General features: G+C 41.3%; 1 protein-coding gene across 3 annotated transcripts in view; it reads right to left on the bottom strand.

Annotated features, from left to right (window-relative positions):
• The window catches only part of epha7 (eph receptor A7), an 83,739-nt gene extending 64,057 nt beyond the window's left edge, over positions 1 to 19,682 (bottom strand). For all 3 annotated transcript variants that reach the window (XM_026143112.1, XM_026143113.1, XM_026143114.1), the window contains exons 1-3: positions 19,491 to 19,682; positions 17,957 to 18,021; positions 16,728 to 17,397 (exon numbers count right to left, since the gene is read on the bottom strand). In XM_026143112.1, the coding sequence (XP_025998897.1) occupies positions 16,728 to 17,397; positions 17,957 to 18,021; positions 19,491 to 19,584 (829 nt within the window). In that variant the 5' untranslated portion in view covers positions 19,585 to 19,682. The remainder of the gene's footprint in view (positions 1 to 16,727; positions 17,398 to 17,956; positions 18,022 to 19,490) is intronic.
• Between the last annotated feature and the right edge of the window lie 3,072 nt (positions 19,683 to 22,754).

The raw sequence follows: 22,754 nt of genomic DNA, 5'->3' as shown, positions 1-22,754 counted from the left end.
AGGATCATATTCACTGATGATCTCAGCAGTCATTACAAATCACTGAATGTCTCGAGGTGATATTAGTCCTGTGCAAACAGAGCCTCAAAGAGTCTTAGCTTCATAGCTGAATTCCCATCATGGAGGGGGCATGACAGAACAAACCACTGTGTTCACATCTCGATGCAGCCAGAATTTGAGCGAGCCTGCCCCCTCGGGCTTCATCAAGCAGGCTTAGCTGTGAAACGGCACTGCAAATCTCAAGTTGAAGCTTTTGCCCAGAGATGAACTCCTACCTGAGAGGGAAATAACAAGACCATTTTTATTCCGATGAATCCACAGGTCAGCGAAGGGGTTTCACTTGTTTACAACAGCCCATATTTGTAAGAGGAAATATTCTTTAGTAGACAGATAAGAACATGTACTGTATCAAGCTCGAGCAAATTGATCATTTCAGTGCTTCACCTCTGACCGAGCAGGTAAGCAAAGAAGGCTGCTGATATGACTGATCGCTATTTGTGTTGTGGGGTATTAAGAATGATGCGCCTAACCCTAACTAATTCACACATACAAAATGATTTTCTGGTTCCAAGTAATGCCACCAGTTATAGTGACTCATACCAACCCAGTGAGAAACACACAGTAAATGTTTAAGGACTAGCAAAGAGTCAAATCTCTATTCAGGGAAATGCAATTTTAGCCTGGAACTCAGCTAATCCACACTGGCTGGCTGTGCATGTGCAAAACGCAGCAAAAGCATGGTGAACAAACTGCAACCTGGGCCACATGACTTCACAAACAATCTGAAAGAAATCTATACAGCTCTGCATACAAACTATCAAATTATACTAAAAATGCATTTTTCATGAGCCACGGGGGGAAATGAGCGATGATTTTCATGCTTGCTGCCCCTATTCCAAATCTTGATTCTGTTCCGCTAGCTTTTTCTTTCTTTCTTTCTTTCTTTTAATTTCCTTTGGCCAACGTCTCTTGAGACAGATTTGTAATAAGGAAGACAGATAAATCAGAGTTTTCTGGTTTTAACACTTCCAATGCAGCATGAAAAAGAGGCCAAGGCTCAGGGTATCCCCATTTCAGCTACATGAAAGCCCTGTCATTCTCTATTTATCAAGGTGCCACAGTTTTGTGAAACAAAGGTTTTTTTTTGTTGTTTTCCCAAGATGAAAAACAACATGATTTTATCTTTAATCTTTTTTTCTTTACCTTTTTTGGCCAGTAATTGAAAACAGAACCATGAAAAGGCTGGCAGCAGTGGGCCTTTAATGCTGACCAGGCAAAACATATCAATGGAAGTGTTTAATCTTCATATGTAAGTTCTTCATTGTTGTTGATGTTGTTTTAATGTACTGTTCTCATGACAACACTTGACTTACAGCAGAATAAACCGTGTCTAGTACCTGATCCTCAGTGTAAACACTCCCCATAAATGCTGATAATGATGCTTTCTACAGCACATTCAAAACTGCTAGATCTCAGCGCCTTTGCTCAGCATGCTGGGATTTTTAACATTCTGATAAGCCAGCGTGTCTGTTTGCCTTTGGTTTCTGAGAGCTCAACTGCTGGGTGGCCTGTGTGCAGAGGGGGAAACACCCAGCTTGGACTGAGACCCCCACAGCCACCTCCCTCCCCTCCAGAGTACAGAATAACAATGCGGGCCTTCAAAGAGGACAGTTTTCAAAATTAAACACTGGATAACTCGTTTATTGTAACGTGACTCACATGTTAATGTTACAGTGTTTCTTATCAGTTAGAATTTATTACTGATTCTAGTTCCCAAATTCAAGGTGTTGGTAGTTGAACATGTTCTCAGGTTATAACAGTATTTTTACACATTTTCTGACATATATATTTATATACTGACAGAGTAATACGTAATGCCCATTGTAAAAGTAATCCCTGACTCTTCAGTCTGTGTGATTTCATAGAGAGGCGCTATCGTAAATATAGTCATGTGAAGCGCAGAGCTCTGTCTGTGAGCGCAGCAGTCTCACTCAGCTGCTGTAACTGTTAGAGGCAAACAAGCACAAAAAGGTGAGAGGAGCTCAAATGTGAGCAAAAATCATAATGTGTTCCCTCTATACTTACATCTAAACATTTAACTATATTTAACCTCATTATGAGATTTTATATAAACTTACTAACCACTTAACCTGTTTGGGTTTCTTCCAAAACTCACAGCAAAATGCCTCACAATACACTCCAAACATTTTCCTGAACCACCGTATAAAAATGTCAGCCCATGTTTATAATCCATCAAAGCTGAAAGTTTTGTTTTAAAAGTCTGTTTCTTAATATTCTTTGAATGGTTTATTAATGTTTTATCAAGGCCTCTAAGTAAATGCCATGGTCAACACACTGGCACTTTTCCAACTGTATCATAGAAATTCCCATAGAGACTGACCTGAGCGCTTGTGCCTCCAGTCCATCTGCACTGCGTATGCCAGGTTACAAAAAACTGTGAGGTGCATCACAAGGCAAAACAATACCAAGGGACACTGCACCACACTGCACTGATGACAACAGCAAGCATAAACTGCCTGTTAAGCTAGATCTAGACTTCTGGAGGAAATCTATGGCGTAACTGGAAACACCTTTTTAACCCTATGCTGCAGCTACACTGTACGCCATTCAAGTCATTGCGGGCAGCATCGACCTGACAAGTGGTTACATTTTTCAAGAGGTGCATGTCAGGTTATGTGGAAGGCTATGGCATAGGGTTAAAAGGACTTCCCGGGTACAATTTAAGTCGTAATGTAGACACCGACAGATGTCCAAATCATGCATCAATGTATCTCTAAATTCTCTGGATTTAATTTTTATTTCTTTTTGCTTCATGTTGAAGTCCATTGCAATAACCCCCTCCCTTTAGTAGCACTGTGTACAATGCAGCATTGCCCAACTTGACCTTAACAGAAACTAGAAAATAGAGACTTAATGCTCAAGAAAAAGTTTCTCTTCTCCCTTACTCGTTGGGAGTATATTTCTACCCGTACCTAATGGACTACCTAACCAAGGAAGCAAATCAAGACTCTAAAAATAGCAACTACAGGATGTGAAGAGGACATTAACATTTTAGGTGGACACTACGGTCCTAATGTGGGCTTTTACCAGTCTTCAACAAGTAATTCTGTAGCGCTATCCTCCACATGAAAAAGTAACAGTAAAAGGGTTTAAGTATGTCAAATGTGGACAGAGGAGATCCTGATCAAACTACAAAAATAATTCCCAATTTTTTTCTTTTTTGTAATAACCTCAACTTGCATTTTGTGCTCGGGACTTGGTTCGGTTTCTCTGCTTTTGTTTATTTTCAGTGACAACCCGTGTGTTTACCAGTGTGCCTGATCAGGTTTGGCACCCATAAGCATTTACAGAAGCAACAAGGCAGCAAATGAGGCCTCAAAATCGAATGCCTGTATGACATGGACAACTAAGTGGTTCTGCAGCTCTTCCCATCACTAGCAGCGAGATGAGTGACAAGTACAAACACAGCCATCCTATCCCAACTTTCCTGTCCCAGCAGCAGCACGGTGACTCATTGCTGGCAAGTTCCCTTTTTCCTGGCACCAGATGCCAAAGAGAGACATTCTCATTTGGGAAGATAGTGAGTGAGACATTCTTTCTCCACTGACCCTCCAGCAACACTTTCTTTGGAAGGATATAGCTGTGAAGCAATTATACTGAGTCTGTTCACCAAGTAGCTTTCTTAACTGACAATGTGACTGACACCTTAGTGGCAAACACTGACACCCAAACATGTAAAAACACTGCACAAACTCTGGACTCTGTTCACTTTACAACTTGCAGTGACTTTGACAAGGCGACTCGCAGTCCGTCGTGTAATTACATTTGTAGGGATGAAGTGTTTTAGAGAGACTCTTTGGGGAAGGGCCCATTTATGTAAGTCTGATTTTCTTCTTGCGCAGATAAAGGCTGAGTGCCAGCTTGACACAGGGCCCGTTAAAGAAGCTGAGCAGCAGACACAACAGCAAGCCTATTTACGACTCTAAGAAATTAGCTAGTCCTTAGAGAACTGGGCTGAGGTTTAGCACAAAGAAAGAGCGAGAGAGAGAAAAGTCTTACATTCCAGTCGGTTCCTCGGGTGTATACAGAGCCAGCATCTGTAATTTCCTATCCAGTGGTCAAGAAGTTTCATTCAGTGATGTGATTTGGGGGGGGGGGGGGGGGGGCAAGCTGCAGTCAGCAATTTTACACAGAGCAAGGAAGAGGGGCATGACAAAGGAAAGGTCCTCGGAGAGGTGGGGTGTAGATAATCAAACACTCTTGTGACTTTAGCGTCTCTATCAGGGCAGACACTGGCCCAGAGCGTAAACCAAAGTCTCCTTATCTTATTCAGACACACATATACAAGAGAAGACAGGGGAACAGATTTCTGTATTTTTCCAATTTCTCAGTTTATTCCTTTTCCCTTTAAGTTGAGCTTCTTAACATTCCTGAATTACATCCAATTTTTCTCAGGCTTCAGCAGTGTCATGACACTCTGGGTGACAGACGGGGGTGTGGGGGTGGTAGTGGCTCCTTATTCGGCAGCCTGACATATCCCTCTTTGGCCAAAATAGAAAATGGTTATTTTTCTCTCCACTTAATCTTCTGACTTTGATGACAAACTGAAATTGAAATTCGGCCCTTTAGTGCTTTTCCTGGGTTTGTTTTTTGTGCTGTGTTTGCATTGGCTGACTGGTAAAGTGCCAACTGAAATGAGTCTCTGAGATCAATAATTAAAAAGAGCAAAGTATCAACAGCTGGTCAAAATCTGACAGAGTTTTGTTTGAGGTAACTTTGGAAGTGCAGCATTATATACATGTTGTGTTACTATGCAGGCACTCGGAGTTTCATTTAGGATGAAGTACAAAAACCCATGTGATTGTTTAATTATTGATGCACAAAAAATATTCCGAGCAAAACAGATCTGAAATGAGGATTTATACAAGAAGACAGAGAGGCAGAGTGTGGTGCAAGAGTTCAAACACTGTTGCATATGATGGTTTGGGTGTGCCCTTAAACTGGACCAGACACCATGACAGGCCTAGACAGAGGCAGATCTTTAGTGCTGTATGTCCTTCTAAGGAATGAGGTAGGTGGCTCTGTGTGTTTGCCCAGATAAATGAGCTATAAATGTCATATTTTGTTTCTGATCCATGTATATATAGTATTTAGGACTTACTGTAAAGGTATTGATGACAACTAGTGTGGATATGGATAGAGGAAAAATGATAATTATACAGATTCGTGTGACAAAGCAGATCAATGTGAATAGATGGGATCTTTACATATAAGGTATGTATACCATACAATAATATGTGATATTTGATTGCTTTCAAAAATATCTTATATTTCCGCCAGTATTAGAAAAATCTGATAGTCTGTCTTAAAAGAATTGGAAACTGATCTTCATACTTGCTTACAACCCACAAATCCAATTAAGGTTACAATCCTTGTTCCTACTGAGCAAAGAGGGGACAACTTGGTCCAAACAGGGCAGCTGGGATATTGAGTTTCCCCCCCATCTGTCTCAATATTCCTGCAGACAGGTCTAAAAGTGAGCTGGAGTGTGGGAATGTGGGAGACTCTGTCTGTTTTTTGCACACTGCCAGAGCCAAAGTGAGAATGACTAGTGCGGGCCTTTCTGTCTCCACAGTCTTCGCATGATGAGTCCTGTCAGGGCCAGGCCTTCCCCCTTTCTTCTTCGACTGCCCTCCCGTCCGGCCTGATTATGTGTTAAATCCGCCCGTGTGTCAGGATGGATGTGGAAAGAATGTATGCTGAAGTGAGCCGAGCTGGGCTGCAGAGACCCGGAGAGAGCAGCCTGGAGATAGCACCCCATTAGAGTGATAAAAGACCCAGAGGGAGGAAAGCAGCCGACAGGACCAACATGCACAGCCACTGATGAATGCCAGGTGGAACGGGTCAAGTGTGATAAGGGAAACTGTTTATTTTCTTATTTAAAAAAAAAAAACCCACTGTTTTCTGTGGCCGAAGCCACAGCGATAGGGAAATGTCTTTATAAATATCAACTCTAAACACAGGCACGGTATGGTACCATATGTGGCGCCTTTCGCCTCTGGTTTATGACTCTGTTTCCTCCGAGTGTCTTTTCCATTGTCTGCATGATTCTGACATTCACTGTCAGTTGGCACACAAGGCTGTGTATTGCTGGAAGTTTGATTTATATTCTGCAGCTGATTACAGAGTTTGGGGGATAATTGTAAACCTAACCCTAACCCTAAATAGGTGGTCTGTTCACACCTTCTTTCTTAAGGATATGGCTTGAAATCTGTTTTCAAGGCCCTTATTTCATAAGAGTTGTGGATATAAGATTTGTACTCCTAAATGGGTGTGCTAAAATATTTAAGGACAGAAACACCAGACAGTTTTCCCAGATAGTGCGAGGAACTGGCTTTAATATAGGACTGACTGCTCATTTTTTTCTCCATGGCAGTTTAATCTACCCATGCTTACATGTTAAATGTTCCCTAAACACAATATATTTGCTGATGAAAAACTACCAACTCTACAAGTAATGTAATAAAATTTTTTAAGTAAAAGACATTTTTCCGGCACTGAATCCCCTGACTAACCTTGTCCTACCGCCATATTTTGGGTGGTGCAATGCCAAGAGCCACCTGTAAAACAAATTCTTCTTCTCTCTCTCTCTCGATCGCTTCTGTTATGCTGCACTACTGTTGCTAACATTAATACTGTCAGAAACATGGTCTGTCAGCTATTTCAGCTGCATATTCAGGGAACCATAAAATGCTATTTAAAAACCCAAATCCAACTACACGTTTTTAAGTTTTACTTTCAAGGCATGCAATTAGGATGATGACATGTTCGGAAAACCGAGCGGGCCGATGACGTCCTTCTCTGAGCTTATTTCTTATGCATTGATATAGCTCAGGGTCTACGTGCATTGTTGTGATTAGATGTGACTTATGTTCCTTGCCTCAATAAATAGTAGGCCTCGACGTGGAATTCATCAGGCTCTGTTTTTCATCAGGCGCTTTATGCATGCTGAACTATGGCTGCATCTCTTTTATGGACTAAAGCCTGTGGTGTTTTCCGCCGCAATGTAAGAGGCAGTATATCTTTAGAGTAATCTGAAAGCTACGCAGACATGCAGACCTGGAAAAATCCAAGCCAAGTATATTTCGTCTACTTTAAAAGCTAAAGGACAGTTCAATTGATCTCATTGCAGAGGTGATGTGTGGATTTTTTTAGCTGCAAAGATTTTGGAAAAATCGAGTGCACCTTCAAGGATGACATACGTTATTTATTAGGTATGAGGTATCCAAAGTCCTCTAATAAAACACTGTCAATTTTTTTTGGTCTGTAATTTTATTGTATTTTTCCCAGTTCAAACATGATTTTGGTTTTGAGTGTGATCACAGGAATAACAAGCAGAGCAGCAAGCATTTCTTGAATTTTTTCTTCTTTCCTCTGAGTCCAGTGCACCACTCTACACCTCAGTGATTTATAAGTTAAAAAGAGACGCTCAGCAGCTGGGTTTTGCCCACAGACATGTTAATCTCACACCTATGAGAGGCAAGGCAGTTGCCCAGCCTGGGGAAACAGTGGCAGAAATACACAGAAAAGGATGAGAACAAAGTCTTTTGTAAAAAAAAAAAAAAAATCTCTTCATGGGGCAGAGATAGAGTTTCAATGTCAAACCCTTTTCAAACAAGCTCATTTTGAACAGTGACACCTCCCAAAGGCTTTGGAAGAAGCAGGGAAGCAAGGGCATTCAACAATCGGAGCCAAAAAAGAATGAATAGGAGCCACATAAAAACACATACAAAATGGTTAAAGAATATGATGTCATGTTATGATGGTTCTCCCCCACCAACCCTTCCCACCCCAACATACTTGGAATGATTATGTCTGGCTGCTGCTGCTCTCAACACATCTGCACAACCAGCCCATTCATCGGAGGTACCTGTGCTTAGTGGGAGATAAGTAGCTTTCCACGAGAAACAAAAAGAAGATTAGCTCTGCCGTACGCTGTGTTGGAGGGCATGCAGCTTTGCCCTCCAAAAGCAGAGAAAACCTGAAGAAAGTGCCTGCTTTGGTTGTTCACATCAAAGATCAAAGCCAGATGCTGATTAAGTCACAAAAATCAAAGTTAAAAAGTGCAGGAGACATCTAAGCCAATTCTCCTACAGTGGCAATTAAAGGAATGCTTTTACAAAGTTTAAACTCATTAATATTTGTTTTAGATCACTCTCAGTAAAATTCCCCCTTTGAGCAGCTGAGCACGAGAAATAACATTCATTTGTTGTCATATTATAGGACAGGGCACGTCTATTTTTTATCCCCAAAATAGAAAGCATGTAGTTGGTTTTGTCTTGCTGAAAAGGAAACATAGAATTACATTTTCAGATTAACTCTAAGCTGAACCTCACAGAGGAATTGACTTCATCAGAGCCCTCACCGACAGCTATACAAATGGCAAACAACAAACTCAATCACCTGTTTTCTCCTTCATTGCAACTGCTAATTTATTTCGTGGTCTTGGTAGAAAAAAAAGTATTTGAAGATTAAACGCATTACATCAGTGAATGGTCTCTCAAACTGCCTGGCCTGCATCGTGAGTCTGCACACAGACCTCCTAAGAGGCCTCTGCTTCTTTAAGTTATCATGCGGAGTGAGCTTTTGAAATGGATTCTCAGTGACATGGAAAATGTCCCTGCCTAATCGTCTTTTGTTTAGTTCATTTAACTCACATGGAAACAAGAGAGTGGGTCCTTAAGCCCAGCCGTGCAGGCTACCTTTACGAAGGAGGCGGCCACCTCTAAAAAGGAGCCTTGCTAAAAGACACTGCAGATGAGACCAAGACTTTGCATTCTCAGGATGAATACATGGGGTCCAGAGGTCTGACCGATCGAAAGCCCCCCAGGAGCCCAAGCGAAATCAGCCCTGAAAATGTCCCCAGTCAGCAACTGAGCATTATCTACCGTTCTAACCTGCCCCCACCCACCCCTCTCCAATTCCAGAGCTATGACAGAAAGGAATGAAACACTAGTCTGTGGCCAAAGCGTTCCCTTGAAACAAAGGGAGTAGCTTGGCCTCAGATGAGTGCTTGTACAGATCTGCTCCTACAGGGCTGGTTCACTTTTGTATCAACAGTTGGAAAATGAATCACGACTATTTTCTGACTCTTTTTGTAAACCGCACAATTAATCAGGTAATCTGAGTAATTATCAGATAATTTAATAATGAACATAATTAGCAGTTGCATTCCTAAACATGTCAACTCCTGTTTCACAGAGAATGGTTTATTTTCAGACAACGATCCAAAAGAAACAGCTGAATTTCCTGAAACAGAGCCATCCTCAGCACATCTTAAGTTCTTCTTCCTCTGGGTGTAAGTGGGGGAAAAAGTGAGAAGTTATGTAATAAGTTATTGATTTTCCTCTTAAAGGGAGACTGAACCAAAGAGCCAGTGGTCTGAAGCCTCCCAGAGGAGCAGCCCCACTGATAACACTACCCTCCCTGCTGCCTCTTAAGATGGCAAGACCCCAGGCCTCGTCACATATCACTTTCACCCTCATGCCACGGGGACACAACAGAGAACAACAAAGACAATGTCTTCTGACATGGACTTCTCCTGTCTGACCACATCCCTCTCTAGCAGTCAGCACCAAGCAATTACAAAAAAAAAGACATCTGTGCCACAGTTTGGGTAGATAAGCAGGACAACAGCATGGAAGAGCGAGAAAAGATGAAGGCCGCTGCACTGCGAGGGGGGCTCTTTTGCCATGCAGGGGGGAGGGAAGCCAGAGAGGTGACTCTGCTGGTGAGCAGAGGTCAACTGTGCAAACATCCATCTTCTTCTTGACAGGATCCTGTCAGCCTGGGTGCTCACGTTACTAAACACAACAGGCAGGCCTCCATTGTGGTGCTGTGCTGGTCTGCAGCCATGTGTAAATGAAGTTAATATTCCCTGACCTCACGCATGGCCAAATGTGGACCCCAGTGTCACCTTGGAAATAACGCTATCTGTCGCAAAATCACAAAGCATTCCCTTTCTGGTGGTTACAAAGTCTTTAACTGACCATATGCTTTTGTTTGTGTGAGAATGAGGAATGTTTACTCGGATTCTATTCATGCAGTGCAACGCAGGGTCTCAAATTTGAACTGGCAGGTCAGATTTTTTTTTTTCCCATGCTGACATGAAATAGCCGGTTGGTCCAATTTGCACTTATAATCACACATGTCTTCCATTCAGAATGGTGAGCCAGTAAAACTAGAAATCCATCTTGTTTGCATCAAAGTTAGAGGTAAATACAAAAAAGAAGTATCAAAAGGGATCCAGCTGCATCCATTTTAAATGAAACAATGTGATCTAATTAATTAATTAATTAATTCCTTGTTCTTGTGTCAATCTATCACTTTCCCACAGTTGTTTGCCTGCCAAGTGTTGATAACCTTTACATGTTCTAGGATGAGCAGTTCATGAAAAATGTCTGAATTTCTGTGGTAGAGTACAACTGGCATTCCATCTGGTCCTGTGTCTACAGAGACTAAATTAGGCTAAAAATGTATGGCATGTCTAGCTAAGACAAGCCGTGAAAATGGCATGAACCTGAGCTGAGAATAATGGAAACGAAACAAAAACTGCCCAGGGCATCTACAGGGAGTGCAGAATTATTAGGCAAATGAGTATTTTGTCCACATCATCCTCTTCATGCATGTTGTCTTACTCCAAGCTGTATAGGCTCCAAAGCCTACTACCAATTAAGCATATTAGGTGATGTGCATCTCTGTAATGAAAAGGGGTGTGGTCTAATGACATCAACACCCTATATCAGGTGTGCATAATTATTAGGCAACGTCCTTTCCTTTGGCAAAATGGGTCAAAAGAAGGACTTGATAGGCCCAGAAAAGTCAAAAATAGTGAGATATCTTGCAGAGGGATGCAGCAGTCTCAAAATTGCAAAGCTTCTGAAGCGTGATCATCGAACAATCAAGCGTTTCATTCAAAATAGTCAACAGGGTCGCAAGAAGCGTGTGGAAAAACCAAGGCGCAAAATAACTGCCCATGAACTGAGAAAAGTCAAGCGTGCAGCTGCCAAGATGCCACTTGCCACCAGTTTGGCCATATTTCAGAGCTGCAACATCACTGGAGTGCCCAAAAGCACAAGGTGTGCAATACTCAGAGACATGGCCAAGGTAAGAAAGGCTGAAAGACGACCACCACTGAACAAGACACACAAGCTGAAACGTCAAGACTGGGCCAAGAAATATCTCAAGACTGGTTTTTCTAAGGTTTTATGGACTGATGAAATGAGAGTGAGTCTTGATGGGCCAGATGGATGGGCCCGTGGCTGGATTGGTAAAGGGCAGAGAGCTCCAGTCCGACTCAGACGCCAGCAAGGTGGAGGTGGAGTACTGGTTTGGGCTGGTATCATCAAAGATGAGCTTGTGGGGCCTTTTCGGGTTGAGGATGGAGTCAAGCTCAACTCCCAGTCCTACTGCCAGTTTCTGGAAGACACCTTCTTCAAGCAGTGGTACAGGAAGAAGTCTGCATCCTTCAAGAAAAACATGATTTTCATGCAGGACAATGCTCCATCACACGCGTCCAAGTACTCCACAGCGTGGCTGGCAAGAAAGGGTATAAAAGAAGAAAAACTAATGACATGGCCACCTTGTTCACCTGATCTGAACCCCATTGAGAACCTGTGGTCCATCATCAAATGTGAGATTTACAAGGAGGGAAAACAGTACACCTCTCTGAACAGTGTCTGGGAGGCTGTGGTTGCTGCTGCACGCAATGTTGATGGTGAACAGATCAAAACACTGACAGAATCCATGGATGGCAGGCTTTTGAGTGTCCTTGCAAAGAAAGGTGGCTATATTGGTCGCTGATTTGTTTTTGTTTTGTTTTTGAATGTCAGAAATGTATATTTGTGAATGTGGAGATGTTATATTGGTTTCACTGGTAAAAATAAATAATTGAAATGGGTATATATTTGTTTTTTGTTAAGTTGCCTAATAATTATGCACAGTAATAGTCACCTGCACACACAGATATCCCCCTAAAATAGCTAAAACTAAAAACAAACTAAAAACTACTTCCAAAAACATTCAGCTTTGATATTAATGAGTTTTTTGGGTTCATTGAGAACATGGTTGTTGTTCAATAATAAAATTATTCCTCAAAAATACAACTTGCCTAATAATTCTGTACTCCCTGTATAAAGCTTAAATATCTTCATGAAACTTGTTTTTAATGCTGCTCAAAGAGTCTAATGCATGCACTCAGTTTTCAGGATGTGTGAATAAGTTAAGTAATCGGAATATTAATGTTCAAACTAATATTTACTAACCCAGGCTCTCACTTCTCATGCTGTAGTGGATATTTAAAAATGAGGCTCTGGATATGAACGTTATACAAGTACCATTTATTCCAGCTTGGCAAATCACGATTTTCAAACATAGTTTCCTTACTCATGCCTTAACTGTGGTTTAGTCTCTACTAATGAGCAGGAATTAAAGCAGAACATCTGGATAGGAATTGTCAGGAAGTAAATTCTACATCTGTTTTCAGCAGTGTAACTTTAGCTGAAATGTAGCACAATATTGCCCTTTTTATTGACCTAAAGCACTGTTTTCTTTTCTACGGAACCTGCAATTCCTATTTGTATAATTTTCTCCACCTATATAAAGCACAGAGAAGCAGAGTTTGGAGGTAATACTGAAGAGCCTCAAAATGCTAGAAAATAGAAATGAGGAGTAGAGTGTTCATGCAAAAAAAAAAAAAAAAAAAAAATTGGTTAAAGTAAGAAGCACAACACCTCCAGACATGGTCTAATTTAATTATTAGATCATTTTTCAAAATTACCTTGCATTAAAAAAAAATATTTTCTTTTTCAATCAAAAGTTCAGAAATGGCTCCATCTGCGATTGTATGAAATCAGCTATTCTATCGATGTCTAGCTTTTTACTTGATAAATGACTTTAATTATTACGTTATTATTGGGCACAGCGCTGAATGCTTTTGTTTTTGTCTCGGGGTCCTTCCCTAAGTGATCACTTTTAAGGTAGTGCCAACAGGATTGGTGGAAACATTGTGAGCAGAAAATAATACATCTTATCTCAGACTGCTACCTGCCAGGCCAAAACAACAAGTAGGAAAAAGCCCGAGGCTGAGAAAGAATGCTACTATTCACAGGAAACAGGCACTGGCAGTGACAGCATGCAATCCCATCCATCACCAATTTATTTCAATCTTGAGTGATTTGGGTCCATTTGGGTCTCTTGTGATATTCGACACATACCTATCATTTGCATAATTAAGCTCCAGAGCAGTGGCAAAAGACAGCCATTTGGTGTATTAAATTCACACCTTATCAATCAAGGGAGCATCAAGATGTATGAGGACCTCCTGACTTCTTGGCCTCATTTGAAATGCTAAATACAGCCTTTTCTTCAAGCCTGGAGCTAGACCTGGCTGCCTGGTGGCTTCCATACACGTAAGCTGTCGCGGTCAGATCCCAGCCCTTTCCCTCAGGGGGTTTAATCATCAATCAGTCTCCTACTAACTTCTGTCTAACTCCCTGACAGTCAAGATGGATGGTGCCAGCATTTACAGGATGCTGTATCCTCTCATTAGTTCTCTAGTTAGCATGCACCGATAGCAGTGAGATATGGCCCGTTTTATCTGTTTTCCACCAGACAGCAGTCTCTCCCTTTTCTGGGACAGGGTCAACAGTTAATCATTTCTCAGGCACTGGTTACTTAGTACCACAATGATGCGATGTGTCAAAATTGGACAACATACATTCCCGGGATTGAGTGAAACAAAGACACCAGTGTCTTCCCACAAGAGCCCTCTTTCTGTTTAAACGACTCAGTGGCTCCATTGCCACCAGTGGCCAGCGCTAAACAGAACCAGCAGATGAATGGGCGCTTTTTTCCCAACACGCACTTCTTTGCAAAATGAAGCCTTCGCAGGCTGCGGGGACACTTCAACTGGCCTTTTTCAACAGCCATTACGCTGAGATCACTGAACGAACACGGCGCAGATTGCCACAAAAGAGTTAACAACGGACCGAGGGGGGGGGATTTTGTGTGTGTATGTGTGTGGGTGAGGGTGGGGTGGGATGGGGGGGGGGGCAGAGATGATGAATGAGTGGATCACAACAACTTTTGGAGAAGGCCTTTGCATCCACACAGAGGCTCCTCAAATTACATGAGTGACAGCTCAGCTCGCTTACCCCACCCCCACCCTCCCAGTGCCCGCTTTATAATCATAGCACAGTTGCTCATTCTAAAACAGGCCAGTTAAGAAGTGTGTTAAGGAGTCAGTTTTCTTTACAATAAGTGCTTGTCAGATAACTACAAACCAAAGTCACCTTTTGGTTGTCATTATTCAAGGCAACACATGCTCAGCAAAGATTGAATGTAATGGAAATTATTTTCACGTGTTTACAAGACCACTGTAATCCTGGCTAGATCCTTAAGTGGCTTTAACCTGTTAGGAACAACTAGAATGTCAACAACCCATTAACGGTTAGGTGTAGTGTCAGTCACTTTTTATGCAATCTGTCCCTATCTAACATACCCAAATGAAAAGATTATAGCAGAATAAAAGGAAAGCCAAAATACATGTATGAGACTTTAATTGAAGGATAACATTATTTCAAACATGTATCCTTTTCACAAATAGGGCTTTATCTCAGCCAAAAACAATAACTAGAAAGATCTTCAGAGATCACAGGGTTCGGGATTAGGACTGGTTGACCTTGACAGGCAAAGTGTATTTCACTAAACAGCAGAATCATTTAGATTTGCAAAAATCATTAAAACTTTCCAAACCACTAAAATGAACGAGCACTCAGATGTTTGCTCTGTCAGGAGTTGGGAAAGCAAAAACTGAACCTATTAGTAGTACAACACAGAAAATACTAAACTTCCCTGTGCTTTGCCCCTCTGTATAATAAATTTTTCCAATGTACCAAATGTATAAACAGACATATGTTGGCAATGCTTCATTTTAACTCTTCACATTAAAAGCCCAGGAGTTAACATATCAACAGAAAAAGATAAAGTCACAAGATAAAGTAGGCTACTTTTACGGCACTAAGACAAACTGGTTCAAGGATCTCACTTATTCTTCCTACGGTCACAGATACTTGGACTTATTGCTCTGCTGTTCAGCTGACAGAAATACTTTGAATAGCTTTTAGATTGTTCTATGTGGAAACTACTGAATGGACAATTTGATGTCAGTGGAGCAACTGGAAGAAGTGCTGATGGTGCACTGTGATTCTCATTTTATTTAGATTAACTACCCCTTAATACAAAAGCATCTCATGCCTCAGTAGAGATAAAGCTCATAAAGGTGCAGTGTCAAGACTGGAATCTTGATCGGCACACGCATTAAGGTGCCTCCATCCCTCGGGTTTTTAACGACTAAAGGATAGACTCATTGTGCTGTTGCCCACATCTGCAGGTTATTTGTTGTAGTTGACACTTTAACAGATTAATTAATAGAGACATGCAACCATCTTTTGTTGTGAGGACTCTGTACCAAGATGTAATAAAAGGTAGTTAAAATGACTCTGACAACCCAGAGCAGTTGGTTGTTCTGCTGCACCACACTCCCCATGGAAATAAATTGTGTGCTTTCTTTCAACCTGAGTGCACAATCGGATCTTATGTGTGCGTATAAGAACAAAAGAACAATAAGAAGGGGTTTTGTGGGGTCGGATAAGCGATAGCCTCCTAACATTAGCACAACTTGAGGCAGGCTGTGTTGCTCTAAATTACATGGTCTAATATATTTCATTAGCACACCTCCCTCAGAGGGGTCCCTAATGGATGACAGCATGGCATAAAAGCTTGTCTGCCAGGGACACTAATTTGTTCTTAGACGCATTCCGTTCAATTATTACTGGCTGCTGCTCCTTATAAGCTGCTTAGATTGAGGTTGCTCGCTTTGCAAAAAAGAAAAAGTTTGGCTAATAAGGGGCGCTGCTTAGGTTCCGTGACCCAAGTACCTAAGTCGCCCTTCTTTTAATCTGCAGTGATTTCTATCGCTCAAGTCAGGTGTCTACTGGAAGTAATCCTCTGGGAGTTCAGAGTGACAGAAAGCACATTATCGGTAATTGTAGTGGAACACTCGGCACCACAACAATCCAAAAACCAGCCTCCCTTCATAAATATCCCGAGGCCGAAATGCCACAGGACAGCGGCAATTTGTTTTCCCACTCTGTCTGGGTCATTTGGCCGGGTCACAGAGAATACTGAGTGACTGGATGGACTTCCTCTAGACCTGTATATTCTGCTAGTGATTGTCTTGGCTTCCAGCCAGTAACACAGAGGGAAGTGTTGGGAACTGCGGAGCTAAACTCAAGATATTATTTAATCCCAGTGTCAACAGAGTCATGTCAATAAATTAAAACCCTCATAATCGCTTAATACAAAATCAAATTATTAGACTTTATGCAAGTTTATTCCTGTCAAACCAGCTCATGTAATCCTACTATCACACACAACTATACGTCCACTGGTGCCTAAATTGTCATTCACCTGTTTTGCATAATCTAATCACAAATACTATTAAGTTCATTACTTTTTTCCTTATTTTTTTCATTTATAAAATGAACTGAATTATTTATAAAATGTTGTTAAATAAAAAAAAGTCTGAGAATTTCTCCCAAAAATTACATAAAAAATAAATCAATAAATGAGTGAAAGTGACTCACGTTCACATGCGTCTCCCTTCTGATGAAATCCAGCTTTGCATATACATTTCCCAATGGGCACTAGCCATTCCCCCTCAGCACTGCAGTGCATTTTAGGAGAGTTATCGGCTTCCTCCTCGGCATCGCTCACGCACATACCCTCGACCTCCACCAGTGAGGAGAACTCTGATCCCGTCACGGTGTCTGGGAACGTGGCCAGGTTCTCGATGATAGACCAACACTTCTTGTAATAAACTTTTACAGAGACCAGGGCGATGCACGCTCCTACATCCTGGAAGGCCAGGTAGAAGCCCCGCCTGGACAGGGGGCCAATTATGCGCACTTCGGTGTTCAGCTTCATCTTCCTCTCGCCTAGGTCACCCTGAGTGAAGCTTTCATCTGCTGCAATTGTGTCTATTTTCACGTACTGGTTCTCCCGTAAGCTTCGTCCTACCTCTGAATCTGTTTCCTGGTAATACAAGTTGAATGTCTCCTTGCAAGTGCCCACCACACCAGGTAGGCTGTTACAATCCCTCAAGGTGAATTTCAGCTCCACAAAAATTCTCTGGGCATCGCCCTTCTCTATCCAGTTAGTCCGAAGCCAGTTATTCTGATTGGGTTCCATGACTTGGCAAACCTGGTATGTTCGGATGGGTGTATAGTTCTCATCCAAGCCGCTTATCTCTTCCCACTGAAAGAACACAACACAGATTTGTACATGAATGCATCCACACAGAAACAAACTTGAATGTGAAAGCAATAACAGAGATAGGTGTCTAATGAAGAAACTTAAACTGCAGGTGATTACACTGTAACGAATACGACAAAGGTTTATGAAATATAGTCATTTCAGACAGCTTTATATACAAAAAACTGCAGAGAAGGTAGATTATCCGTTTATCGCACAAGCACATCTTTAAAGAATGATGGTGCTCAGTTTATCTGCTGGTGCTCACATTATTTATTTAAAAAGTCTCCCCCCCCCACACACACACTTTAATCAGCAAGTTAGAAGTGGTTTGCTTGAGGCCTTTGTGCTCTGAATGCCAAAAGCCGGCAGAGTTTAGCTGCAGAAAACAGCCTCTTGCATGCTCCATCTTTCCTCAGGACAGACCTCTCTTGAGCAGAGGACTATAGCACATACATATTATTATTCCTATCACATATGTGAGACATCACAGATAGCAGGGGAAAAAATCCAGATATATGGAGCACATCCGCATGCACTCGATGCGGTTCTGCAGACTTACCCCATTGGGAGGATAGGAGATCCACTCCAGTTCTGTCTGCTGTGCCTTGGAGTCCAGTAGAATCACTAGTGACAGGAAACCAAGAAGCAGGTGGTTAAATCTCACCAGGGCATCGGGCCTTGGAATTACTGATAGGCCACACGTCTATACAGCACAAACCCGCGACCTAATTTCTGCCAGCAGAAAAATAGAAACGCAGAAAGGAAGGTATACACTGCAGCAGACAGGTCCTCATGCTTGGAACTTTCTAGCTCACTACGAAAAACACTAACGAAACATATGTAATAGGAATCACTACAAAAAAAATAAGCATTTGTATCTAATTTATATATTTTCCTTTTTAAAATTAAAAGTAATTTTAGCATGAAAGTTGTTGCCTTACGAAGAAAGTAGCTCTTATTACCCTGGACTTACAAGTGCAAAAAGATGAAGGCTATTTTGAGCTCCAGACGGCCACAAAACTACAGCGAAACAATGTGTGACATGCGGCGTCTCCGCAATTTTAAAGGACGGCGGCGACGAAGAGGGCAGTGGGGACGCGTGCGAGAGCGCAGAGCGGCACCGCGGCGGCTTCCCGAAAAATGGAGGAAGTTGTTTCAATTGTATTTAATATTAGCAGACATTTACATCACGACGGGGAAGGGAAGCGGCCACGGTGCACCGCCGGGGGAAAAGCCAATCAATAAAATTAATATTTACTTATTTGTTTATTTTTTGCATATTTAAAAAAATAAATCACGTCTGATGGAGGTCTACGAAATCCCGCATTCACCTGTGATTTACAATTCCTCACACCATTCCAGCATCTACGGTTATTACACTGTACTTTCCGCTATGAACACCAGTTCCTGCGGCTGACTTTATGCTTTTACTAACACGATCGTAAAATGTCATTTAACTCAATTCTGGCTAAATGAAGGCGCCAATTATTAGCTGTTATCGTGTATCTGAATTCCCTTCCATTTTAGTCTTCGATTGCCTTGACTCTAGACGACTTGAAAGTCTAAGGCAGATCATGTCTCCGCATCGTTCCACTGGATTTTCCTTCCAGGAAACAAGAACAGACACGACTGTCAAAAGCCGAGGACACTTTGGAGGAAATAACGCTCCGAAACTGCGTCCTGATAGAAGGCTTACTCACTTCCAGCGAGGCGAGACTGCTGCTGAGATATAAACCCACTTACGCCTGACAGACCGTTAATCTATAACAAGCAGGTTATTTGTACCGATTACCCACTGATGCTGGAACAAAAAAAAAACAAACAAAAAAAACTAGAGCCTCTGCGCCTATTCTACAGCGTTTAGTTGCCGTGCGTAAAAACACCAAGAGACCGCTTACACCAAAGCCTGGTAGCAGACAATTCTGTTATGCCTGCTCAGTTATCACCTGACATTAAAATTCCGAGTAACTAAAAGCAAAAAGAGATATTTTTCTTTCAATGTCAGGACGCGATGTGCTGATTTTTGACATATTTATGTTAATGTCGTCTCCAACTGCAGTGGGGTGGAAGAGAGGAAAACTTTAGGAACTTACCTTCCTTCGCATTCTGTGCTTCACCTCTGTCTACATAAAAGCATAAATGAAGGCAAAACGTAATCCACAGACACGGGAGAGACCTGGAGAGCATGGTGCAGCTGTGGATTTCAATCTAGACCGTAACTAGCTTTGCCACCGTCTCGCGTGCTTCCCATTGACGACACTGAATCTGCTCTATGTACAACAATCCACTGGTCTCCACTCAAATATCGTCTGCTGCCGCTGGGAGGAGACTAAAGCTCCACTCGTGTCAGTTAGACGGACGGACAGAGGCATTATCCAACAGCAGCGCGAAGAAGGGAACGCAACAGACATGGAGAGCCAATACGAAGATGGAGGTGGAGTTTAAGGGGGATGAGCAAACTGGAGGTCCACGGCTGTGGAAATGTTGTCAGGAAAAGGGCAAGGGATTTTTTAGTATAGTGGATGTCTCAGCTGAACTCTACACGCACTCACACAATACAGCTCTAGTGAAAAACACAGACTTCCGCGGCGTTTGGTGATTTAAACTTTTATTAATTTTTCGGGTGATGTCACGGTTGATTTTGTTTTCCTCTGGAAATCAGTTCAGACACTGTGGAGAGGAGACAGTCAAACATCTAATCTGTAAACTCGTAATAAATCTTCACCTTCAGTTAAAAACTGTTATTTTGTGTTGTTGTTTTTTTTAGCTTCTGTGAAGCACTTGTCATTTTTATCTGGAACGGTGCTATAAAAACAAAATTTACTTACTTACTTTATTTCAATTATAAACAATAATATGCTTAAAAATGAATTTCATCGCTTCCCCTGGGTCTGAAGCAACCTCACCACAAAGAAATATCTGAAGCAACCACAGCCTCTGAACAAGTGCTGACACATAATGTGTTAAAGTACTAGTAATCCTTCATCATGATGTTATTCAAGTGAAGAAAAGATAAGTGGGCGAAGTCAAGAGTATTTATAATGTAGTTTAATTGTTATGTTACTGATTTTCAACAGATTGCCTTTCCCAGTGTGCTTTCATTTCCAGCTGTGTATATTGATTAGCCCATATATCCGAGTGCATGACTGTATGCCTTTTCCATGAGATAATGCAGTTAGAGTGTGTGTCTCTTTAAAGTTGGTTTTCCTGGTTTTTCCTAGTGTGTGACTTATATGTGATTGCAATGTTTTGTTTCAGCTCAGCTTCATTCAGTTAGAATTTTATTAGAGTCTAAAAGCACCACATTTGTGTTCAAACAAGATTTTGTCTGGCTATGTGGATGCTGGATGTATCACAAGCAACACAAAAAGGCTTCAGCATTGTGTGTGTGTGATTTGGCCAAATTTACATGTTAAACCAACAGCACTGTATATAGTGTCTGTTGTATATTACTGTGTTTTGTTAAATGCACCTCTGGCTGAATCACTATTTTATTTTTTGGCCATTTACTGTTTCGTACTGCTAAACGTCTGCTTCTTAACTCCAGATTTCTCATTATTGGACTTATCCAGACAAGCTTTGCATGATCCACAGTTCAAAATAGACCCTCTATGACTGTCTTATAGTAGGTCTGGGCACAGCTCCATCAGTTAACCCTCTGCCCCAAACATTTAGTTTTAATTCCATCTTCCACGTGTGACTAAGATGACCACCCATATGGAAAAGAAATAGAAAAAACTTATAAAAGACTTGCATCAGATTTGCTTCATATAGTGAATCATATAAGGCTTACATGATTTACTCATGAAAGTGGCCACTTTCTCATTACTTTCATATATTGTTTTAGTAAGTATCCAAAACATACAAGTTTCATTTATATGATTCTTCAAGGGATCTTATATCCGTTTTCACTCTTGTATGCTTTTCATACAAGTTTCACACAAGACAGATACAAACTTTATAAGATTTATATATATCTTTTCCATATCTTTTCTCTGTGACATCATACACAGCCAAAAGTAGAAAAACGCTGTCTGAGCATTTCTGAACTTTTAGTTCATGTGTTTCCTTGTTCATGCTTTGACCCCATTATTTTAAACATTGGATAAGATTACTGAGAACATCCACAATTGTAATATAAATAAAAGAACAGAGGGAGGGTGGCTTTTCCAGGCTTTGATAAATGTGCTATGTACAGATGTGGAGAAGGAAAACAGAATGACTAGATTAAAAGAAAATCAAAGTATAATTAAAAAGTTGCGTTTCAGGCTGAGTGGAAGTGGGTTTCCATTGCTTCCTGGGTTCTTATAGGTAAAGGAGTCTTTAATGTTTGAGCCAAATATAGCATTTGATGGAGAGACATTAAATGGCGTTTTTAATCTGTGGAAGGTCACCTTAAGAAAGTCCCACAGAGACAGGCCACTCACACAACAGGACCTGTTTCATTACTGCTCCCGTGCTTCAGAGACTTTCAGCTTAAAGATGGACCCACCGGGGGTCTTTAAGTAACAAACAACCATAAACAAAGAATAAAACACAATTAAAAAGTCTAAAGTTAATTTCCCGCTTTCTCAGATGACTTGGCATATCACTTAAAAATTAAAGCATAAAGCGGCGCTCATTATCCCTTTATACATACAGCATTTGTTGCAGGTCACTAATTAATCTCCATTACCTCCCAACAAGCAAAACAACTGTAATTATGCCCCACAAATATTGATTAATAAACTGTGTACATAAAAATGGACGGAAGCAGACAAGGACTCACTTCAAGGTTTATTTACTTTTGCTTTTTTTGTACGTTTGTTTTGTTTGTTTATTATGCAAATTGCACCTAATCCATTTTGTCCTTGATACACAATGGAGTCCTGCATGTATGTATTTCATAGAAGATTGTTTGAATTCATCTGGATTAATGTTACCTTTTTTTTATACACACACACACACACACACACACACACACACACGGACACACACACAGAGTTACATATATTAGCGGCTGAATCCTCATACTATATTTCAACATCTTTTGTGCCCATCTATTCATTCACAGCAGTTTTCAAAATAATCTTGACTGATGTTCAAGGAATGCAATCCCAATCAGGCATCTACCAGCCATAAGATGGATAACATGGACAGCATCACCACAGCCCTGCAAACAGCTCATTTCACAACAAGGTTCCTGAACCTTAGATGGGCAAGGATGAAAATCAAACCAGTCAGGCCTGTCAGTTAGGAAAGGGATCAGGACTGATAACATCTCCTTCTTCAGTGAAAAGAAAAAGATCCCACTGCTGATAGGGCAGCCAGTGAAGAGTCTTTGGAGCGCTCATCCAAGCACATGACTTCCTCAGTCA

This window comes from Astatotilapia calliptera, chromosome 15, assembly GCF_900246225.1.
Source record: "Astatotilapia calliptera chromosome 15, fAstCal1.2, whole genome shotgun sequence".
Taxonomy (NCBI): Eukaryota; Metazoa; Chordata; class Actinopteri; order Cichliformes; family Cichlidae; genus Astatotilapia; species Astatotilapia calliptera.
Note: the sequence above shows the minus strand (reverse complement) of the source record. Positions and strands in the feature narration are given on the sequence as shown.